We start from the raw sequence: 10,145 nt of genomic DNA on the forward strand, positions 1-10,145 counted from the left end.
CAAAATTACAGATTTCCTTTTTATGTATATTATTTACCATAAAACTATAAACAATTTCAATATTAATTGGAAATTTCATTAAGTATTAATTATTTACGTTTAACAGATTTTAATTTAAGAGGAGGCAAAATCCTTTTGTCATATCGTTTGGTGGTATCAACGTAAACACCATTAGGAGGCTCATAGTTTGCATTTGGAGGAGTAGCTGTGGGTCCTTTCACCATAAAAGGAATAAATTGTGTATCAAGCTGTCAAAGATATACAAAAAAATCAATCAAAAAAATGAATCAAAATAAATTTTTTAATTATTTAGCACACATTAATGCAGGAGTGGCCAACAGTTTTTGCTCCCGTGCCAGATTGGAAAGAAAACTTTTTCCATCGGCCAAATCAGAATCTGCCCTAGGAAGATTTTGAGGTGGTACAAGATCTCATTGTGGTGTCTCATCCTCCTTACACTTTATAGATGCTCTTTGCATAAAATAATATATATCTTATGCTCTTATACAGTTCTGTGGTGTCACCCCATGGAGACTGAATTGTAGATAGAGATTACAGATACATTTTTCACATTATCATGCTTTATCAACATTCTATGCTGTCTTAAGAGATTTGTAATGGAGGGTTAACTCTAAACAACAGTGAGTTGTTGATAGGCTGTATGTTGGCCATGCCTGCATTAATGCAAAGTTTTACTAAAACAAATTAAGCTTCTTTGTTTGATTCCATGATTATAGGCACTTTAATAATGCATGTAATATGTTAAAATGAGTTTTAGTCAACCATGGATAGATTAATTATGGTAGTTAAAATCACTAATGTAGAATATCCAAAACAGGGTCTTCACTTGTTCTTTCTCACACCAATTAATATGTATGATGATAAGGAGTAATTGACAATGTAACCAGATTGGACTTCTTTAACAGATAAAGAATATTGTTCAGCTTTTTGCTCTCCTTGCCTATTCCTATTTCAGCCAGTCTATTTGACACTTACAATCAAAATTTGTTGTCTGAAAGAGTAGTTGAACCAATTCTTTGTTTTTGTTTTAAAATTTTTCATATGTAATGTAACTGTTTCAGAATATTGAAGGTGGTACATTGTGTTTTTGTAAGGTTGGTTATAGACAACAGTGTCTACTATATACAGGTAAATATAATAGATGTCCTATTTAAAGGGTTTCAGGTTTAATATGCTTTAAGTAGAGGTATCTGCTATTCAGGAGTGTCTGTTAATGTATTATAAAATGACCATATTTTCTGAATTTCAATCTGACATTCTAAAAGTTGAGGTAGGAAATATAGAGTGTGAAGTTGTTAATTGAATGATTTTGTTGCTTAATAATGTTATTGTTTATATCAATGAATAATATTTACTTATAAATGTATATGGGATAATCCGGGATATTTTATTCAAAACTGGGACATTTTTCCAAGCTGGGACAAAGAGCCAAAAACCAGGACATCTGGTCACTTCACATTAATGGAGGTTTCACTATACATATATCCTAACAACTTACAAGATTTCTTTAACTTATTCCTAACTCAATTTGGGAAAACTGCACTGTTACTGATTCTTTCTTAATTTATTCTTCAAAAATAAAAGACAAAACCAATGTACATGACCTGATGCAATGAATTAAGGTTTTACAATAATGATAAGCTACAGACAGTCAAAATGCATATCATTATTGTAAAATCTTAATAAAATCATTGCATCAGGTCGTGTTGTTTCTGTTTTCTATTTCAGAAGAATTTTTTTTTAAATAAAGTTATTCCTAATTCTCTTAAATTGTAAGTTTCAGCTCTGTCTCATCTCTCTTCACAACACAATCTAAGCCATTTATTCTAATAACATCTAATGAAACTATTCCTTACTCTATCTTTCACTGTTACTTTATCAATCTAGTTAAGCATTCTCATCTCAGCTATTTAATCTGTTCTTTCTTTATTCTTCAACATTCCAATTCAATTAATATAGCTGATGTTGTCCTGCAAAATTTGCTTCCAATTTAATTAAAAACTTCCTATTTGCAAAGAAATCCACTACTCCATCTTAATATTTTTCCCTCATTGTCAAACAATTTAATAACAATTATCATAAGGTCCCTCCATCAGTTTCTTCATCTTTGCAATGATTGATTGTTAAAAGAGTTGTCGAAGGATGGTTCTGGAAGTGAACTTATCACTGTTTCTTAGAGCTTGACATTTCTTGCATTTGAATTTGATTATCCAAGCAACAGAATGTCAAGAAATGTTGATTCCAGACTTCTTAATCTCCTTTGATAAAAATCTTCATTTAGAAAGACTTTTTATTTGGGTATCATTTTCTGATATGTTTTGCAAAGCCATTTTAGAAAAGACTGAATAGTGAAAAATTGTAAACAGAAACAAAAACTGTTATATAGAAAGTGCAAAATTATAAAATTCAGGATGTTCTAAAATTGCAATTTTCAGCATTTTCTTTCTGAAAATAGAAAGAGAGTATCCCTTTCTATTTTCAGAATATAGATTTAACATGTAATAGCAACCTTGGAAATTGCATCACCTATAATATATACCAAAAGGGATTCAACAAATGTGCAAAGCAGCATATTTAACCTATAATCCTGATTTATGATGATAACATATGTAGTACAGAAAATTTATTTCATTAATCTATATTATTTTTAATACATTAATGAAATGAAAATTCCATTAATAATTATTAGTAAAATGAATAAATGTACCTGCAAAGCCGCTTGATACAAGTCTTCAGATTCATTCTTTAATTCCAATAAAGCATTTTCTTGAGCCATCATAATGCGATCTAGCATATTTAATTCATTTTCAAATTGTTCCTTTTTATATTTATGCCATTCTTTCATAATGTTTGCTCTTTCTTGTTCCTCTTTTTCTGTTAACTTTTCAACTTTTCTAGTCCTTTTACTAAAAAAATTTTTTATTACTTCAAAAACTTGTTTATCATCAAAATAAAACAAAGAAATAAGCAAGCATTAAATTCATCAAAATATAAAGCATTTGAATTTTTAAATTTTCTAATTTTTCATCATCTAATTCAAAATTACCAAGTTCTCAAATTTATAAGTTTTATAAAATCTAACTTTTAAGGAAACATGCCTTTTTTTAAATTCTTTCTACAAACAGGGCACTTTTTTCATATCAATTATGAGTTCAGACAGATCCACAAGGGAGTAGATGGTGAGGGAAGGAGTGTAACATATTTGAGAAAGACCTATGAAAATTTTCTGGGGTTTTCAACCAGATTCAATCCCAGGTTCCACAGAACAGTACACTGATGCCTTAACCACCTCAGCCATCAACAGAAACATGCTACAAGTAGTAACTGTCTGACTTATATGAATTTAATAGGCAGAGCTGTTTTAAAAACTTTTGAGATCCTCAGCTTGAATTTTTAAACAGACACAGAATGAAAATATCTAGGAAACCAAACTTGAATTATACTAATATTCTAACAATAAAATCAAATTAACTGCATGGCTACAACTTGGATATCTACAGAGTAATTATATAAATAATACACAATATTAGTATAATCAAATTTTAGTCAATAGTTAATCCAGTTCTATCATTAGATTATAGAACAAAGATAGTAATAAGCAGTGAGTTGAGGTCCTAAGAAGGCAAAGCCTCCAGCCATGGCTAGATATGCTCAAGTGTTAATGCAGCCCTGAACATATTTTTCTCAATAAATGCAATCTGCATATGTAATATTTTTCATATTTTTCACTTTATAAACAGTTTGTCATCAAACTGATATGCAAAATCAAATAATTCATGTTAATTTGCCTGAAAACAAATACACAAATAACTAAATATAGATTGTTCTTACATTATGACATGTTCAACGTACATTATTAAAATTAAAAGAAAACTAAATGAGTAAATATACTGTATATCATGCCATATTCCTGTGCATATAAGAGCATGTTCTTATATCCAAGTATGACATCTGAACAAAAATATGGAAGATTTTGTAATTGTTGTGGAAAAGTTATTTTGATCCTGAAATAATCAAATTCACAAAAATATTATTGAACTTTTAACAATTATCAAATATAACAGACAAATTAAAGTATTTGCACACCAAATGTCGTAGATATTTGCATAAATTGAAAAGTTACAGTATTTTAAACAAAGTAAGAGTTGAACTAAAGTATGGAATCATGCTGATTAATATTTTATAGGGCCACCTTTTGTCCTAATTACAGCCATATTTTTTAATTACAAATAATTAAAAAATTACTTACTCTAATTCCATTACTATATTTTTTGGAATTTCACATTCATCTAATGGTTTTAATTTTTTAGCAGTTTTCTCTAATCTTCTAATGCCTTTTTCTATTTTCTTCCTTTTACGTTCTTCTCTTTTTCTAAGTATAGCTGGATCTACTCTTTTTTTCTTCTTTAATGGTTCTCCACTGTTTAAATAATTATTTATTTATTTTATTTGATAAATTTTTTAAACATTTTGCTAAGTAAAATTATTTTATATTAAAACACTGTTTCATCAATACAATAATTTGCATTGATTAATATTGTATAACTTTATCATAATTCTTTGGTATAGCTCAAGACTTAAGGATAGAGAGCAGTTTAAAATTATTTATTTATTTCTTAATGAGACTTGACAGAACAGTGTATCTCAAACTTAGAAAGTTAAAAAAATACTTCTCAAAAAAGGGAATTTATATACTAAGGTCATTCTAAAAGAAAAGAATGTTTTGATCTGACAAGCTGCACAGTTCTCCCACTACCCCCGCCACCACATCATGGACCTTCTCATTTTTTCACGTCAGTCTGGCACTAACAGTGAACCTCAATGATTGTTTACTGTTTATAGTGTGACTTTGAAATGTGTGACAAAATTAAAGATCCCACCAAGTGTGAGGTTCATAGTGTAATATGCTTTTTGAATGCAAAAAAAGTCCACCCTATCAAAATTTACAGACAGATAACTGAGGTTCATGATAATGTGATGAATAAAGCTTCAGTTTGAAACAAACAGTGGGGATTGTTGTCCAGAGGCATTGTGCTTCTTCAGGATAACACATGTGCGCATGCCGCTGCATTGACGAAGGACTTGCTTCAGCAGTTTAAGTGGGAAGTTTTTGAACATCTTCCTTATAGCCCGGACTTGGCTTCGAGTGATTACCATCTTTTCCCAAAATTGAAGGATTTTTTTTGGCTGGGAATCAACGAACTGAAAGAGACCATTAATGACTTGGCAGTAACTGAGTGTGCAGAAGGCATAGAAAAGCTGATGATACACTATGAAAATGTTTAAATTTGTATGGCAACTACATAGAAAAATAGCTAAGGTATCATGTGTTGTAAAATAAGTTTTGTTTCATTATCTTAAATAAAAATATCTAGAAAATCAAACATTCTTTACTTTTAGAATGACCCTCATAAAACTGGTACTAAATCAAGTATGCAGGTTAAACTGAAAAATCTCAAATAATAAAAATAATATACAGTTAAACCTCAGTTTTCAAACTTAATTCATTCCTAAAACTTGTTTGAAAACCAATTTGTTCTCAAACTGAAACAAATTTTCACACAAACAATACAGAATAGGTTAATCTGTTTCAGACTANCTTTTGTATATATATATATATATATATATATATTAGAATGCACATAATATATATTAAAACTGTTATTAAAATATCCCATAATTTATAATATCATGGTATACAAAAATTTTCATTTTTTCTATTATAGTTTATACACAAACTGATCAGAACTATACACAAGTCCAATTACAGGAGAGTCTTCGTAATCACAAGAGAGTTTACAATTAATCAAGAGTTAATAATACCTGGATTCATTGGATTGTTAAATCCTTGAGTTGGCCAGCTGGGTCAAAGGAAAATAGGTAGATGGGCCCCAGATGGGTAGAATGCTAGATAGTTCAGTAAGGAACTGTCTAGTAGTAAAGAAGTAAGACACTAGCAGGTCAATGATGGGTAGGTATTTGGTGACCCATCTGGAATAGGTAGGTTAGACACTAGTATGTCTAGTAATAGGTAATACCCTTGGGGGTATCGGTGGAACAGAACAAAATAATAACGGAGCATGGCGGAATCCTTTTGGTTCACAACAAGGCAGGTAATGAACTCTAGATGACAGGCAAATTCCCGTCATCTGATTCTCTCTTTTATTTGGGGGTCCCTCCCCTTTAATTCCTATGCCCACTTTTGGTAACGTTGGTTGGCTAATCCAATAGCAATTTTTGAAGTTAAGTTCCCGATACATAGTCAAAAGTAACACATTCAGAATTTGTGTCATCTCTGGACAAGGAAGCAAGTTCATGGGAAATAGAATAACTTCCTGCTAATTTTAGTTGAGAGAGAAAAAAAATTTTTTTAATATGTGAATATTAGAACTTATTTTCTTTTGTAATCCCTAGAATAAATTTTTTTCAATCTCACAATATCGAAAATAAATTATTTAAAAATTTAGAACTAGTAAACAAACTAGAAAAAACCATCAACAAAGTTCTCGCCTCCTATTGGATAAATACCTTAGTAGGTATTCATGGAAAAGTAATCAGCTGCCAAACATGGAGTAGATAGTGCAATTCACTGAACTGACTATTAAAATACATTCTGGTCATCAATTCTTCTAGATGTTATTAAATGACCATTAAATTCAAAGTTAACAAGCAATTATTTATTGTGGCATTGTCACAATGCCAGGCTGCAATTTTTTGTCAAAATGCACTTAAGTTTAATAGTGTCTTGCCCCTGTATATCATACTTTTCCTGTTAGCAATAGAGTCGTGCCAGTCACATATCTCTGTTCAAGAGAAAATTTTTGAATTGAAATAACATGACTTCCAGCCCAAAGTGGAAGTTTGTATATAGTTAATTGTGACCTCCTGCCCAAGCTTTTCATATATGGTCTTAACTTTCATCTATCTAGTATCATTCTCAAGATTAAGAAAGGACAGACAGACAAACAGACAGTCAACAGTGGGAATTTATAGGTTTACAATTTTTTCAAACTGCAGCCCAACAAGAAAAGCTTGTCACAGTTTTTTTTCTCTGAGTACATTGTCAAAGAAACTTATTGTCAGATTGATAAAGGCATTTTCTAAAGTGTCTACTACTACTAAAGCCAGAGCCAATAAACCTCCCATTAATAGATTTTTGATTATTACAGTAAAACTTTATTTGCAGATATTTTTAAAATTTTCCCATAGTTCTTAAAGTTTTAATTTATACATTAGGAGACATTTTACTGTTATTCAATTATCATTTCTAGATAAAAAACATTTCTTGATAATGACAAAGCAAATGTCTGTCTAGTTAAACTCCTGAGAGGAATAATAGTTTCTTTTACAACTTTTCTATTATAGATATCTATCCAAAAGACTGTCCAATAAACATTATAATTCTGCTTTAGAATTTCACCAATTAGAACAATAAAATATAAAATGCTTGGCTACAAATATTGACAATATTTAATTTCTCTTCTTCCATTAACAAACCATTTCTTAATTTTATATTTTTACTTCTACCTAAGTTTAAACTTCTTAAATTTATTAAATTTTATATATTTCAAATTAAATTTTTAAATAATTTGTTATAAAAACTTTTATTCTAATTCACATTCAATGATAACTATATTTTAAAGTTAATGAGTCAATTTTAAATGTGTTCTACATCATTAATATCTGCTGCATGCTTATAATGGCTATAGAATGGTCAAAAACATTACTTAATAAGGAACAATTCTGGTTTCTTACACATAGCAGTTTGGCCTTTAATTCATCTGAAATTTATAATTTATGCTTCATTATCACCATAACACTGTCAGACATTTATATTTTATAGCCTTTTTTGGTCTTATTTACAAATATTTTCAGCTTATATCCTTAGTTTCTTTCTCCTAATCATTGTATTTGATGAGATGATAATGTTAAATCTTCTCCCTACAAATATTGATTTGTTTAGCCCAGTGTTTCTCAACAGGGGCGATATCGCCCCATGTGGACGTTTTTCCATGTTGAGGGAGCGATATGTAACAATTTATATTTTGGGGGGAGAAAAACAATTTTCTGGGCGATATAGTAAAACATTATATTAAGATTAATTAAATATTTTATTTGTTATATCGTACAATAATTAAACAAATAACATTATACTAGTCACTAGTCTATTCAATGCAGTATGAATATGGCGTTAGCCCTGGTCCACGGCATCGGAATTTTGAAGTGAAGGGGCAATATTATATAATGGTTTTATTGAAGGGGACGACAATTCGTTAGAGGTTGAGAAACACTGGTTTAGCCATTTCTTCTCAATGTTTATTTTATGTAGGGAATGTAAGGAAAGTTATTTTATGGAGCATATAATTCAGAATTACTCTGAATAAATCTATAATTTTACAATTTTATTTTGTTCTCATATACATATATATGAATTTCAATCCTCATAGTTGTTATCCCAGATTGGTAACCTGTAGCCTGGATATCTTTATCAAATTAAATTTATTTTTAAAATATTCTTAACTGATTGAGAAAATATTTAGTTGGTCATTCAATTATGATCAGCTTAGAAAGAACATTGCAAAATTGATCACTTTAGAAATCTGAATACTGTTACAATATTCTGGATAAAGCAAAACTAATCAAACATCATTACATTTTCATTATTTCTAGCCCAATAATATTCAGCTTTGGTTGGTGGATAGCTTTAAAACAAAAATATTGTGTATCCCAAATTATTAAAATTATATTTATAAAAAAGAAATTTAACATAAGATTAATAATGAATTTAATTTTATCTTTTACAAAAACAGTCACAATAATCTGAAATAAATTTACTTTTTCAAGTACTGTAGATCATTTGAAGCTCTGATATAATCTGTGCATTAATTGAGAATTACAGTACAGTAAAGCATCGATTATCTGACTCAATTGGGGACTCAGATTGGTCGGATAACTGAAAAAATTGGATAACCGAAAAGAATGAAAAAAATACATTATTAGTATAGTATATTAGTATATCTCATGTAATTAGTATATTAGTATATCGCTATTAACCTACTTCACGTTGAATTTTCATCAATGTTAAGCATAACAAAATTTTTTTTAAATAATAATCATCGCTATTGTATCGTTAAAAATTATTTTTAAATTATTTTATTGTTCACAAAACAAACAACCACTCATAATTAGAAAATTAAGTCTCGTTTAAATACTGGGCTCCCTTTCATGGTCGAGCTAGTGTTGCCAGCTAAAACACGCAAAAATTTAACAAAAATAATATTAAAATAGCCAAGACATACCCAAATATTGTAGCGCCACATCACTAGCAGACATTTGAAATTTGCCAACTAGAACGGTCGGTTAACCGACGTGACAGTTAATCGGGGGTCGGATAATCAATTCTCTACTGTAATTATTATAGTGCATAAATCATCTAATATATCAGACCATTTTAATGTAAAAACTAAATTTATTTCTAGTTAATATAAACTACCCTTTAATCCAAAGTCTCCCCAAACCATTACTGATCTTCCACTTTGCATCCTTTTGCTGCAGAAGTGTTCTTTCTTCCTTCTGTAGATCCTGCCAGTAAAATTTAAAACCATCTGGTTTGTCTAAATGAAACTTTTCTCCACTGAAAATAACTTTGGTCCATTCCCTGTCCCAGGTCATATGATTTTTGGCCCAGGTGAGCCTAACCCTTTGTGGTGCAATTTAAGATAAGGTTTTCTCTTCAAACTTTTGAATTTAGCTTTTCCATATTTCAACAAAGTGTGATAAACAGTTGATTTTGAAACACAACCTTGCAAATATTTTGCTATTTGCCTTACAGAACATTAGTTGTTTCTTGCCAATTGAAATATATGCCTTTGTTATCAAGTAGTAACTTTTGTTTTTCATCAACAATTTGATTTTCCTGTTGAGCCTCCTTTCTGCTGCAAAAATTTGCTTATTGTTGACTTAGCTCTATTTAGTCTTTGAGATATTTCACTTTAGGAAATGCTTTCAACTCTTCAGGCATTTTGTCTTTTTCATAATCACTTAAATCATATTTTTTTTTATCCATAGTAACAAACAACTTTCCAATGCTTCAAATGTGTCAAATATTTTCATACACTTACACA

The 10,145-nt window shown here is 29.7% G+C and overlaps 1 protein-coding gene across 1 annotated transcript; it reads right to left on the bottom strand.

The window, feature by feature from the left end:
• Positions 1–9,693, bottom strand: LOC111641000 (39S ribosomal protein L40, mitochondrial-like). The gene is made up of 4 exons (XM_023387108.1): positions 9,515–9,693; positions 4,271–4,441; positions 2,729–2,927; positions 1–248 (listed from the first exon to the last, which is right to left on the bottom strand). Exons 1-4 carry the CDS (start codon positions 9,691–9,693, stop codon positions 90–92), a joined length of 708 nt encoding a protein of 235 aa, XP_023242876.1. The 3' UTR covers positions 1–89.
• Between the last annotated feature and the right edge of the window lie 452 nt (positions 9,694–10,145).

Source organism: Centruroides sculpturatus, unplaced genomic scaffold (genome assembly GCF_000671375.1).
Source record: "Centruroides sculpturatus isolate CEXI.00-Female unplaced genomic scaffold, Cexi_2.0 scaffold187, whole genome shotgun sequence".
NCBI classification, from domain to species: domain Eukaryota; kingdom Metazoa; phylum Arthropoda; class Arachnida; order Scorpiones; family Buthidae; genus Centruroides; species Centruroides sculpturatus.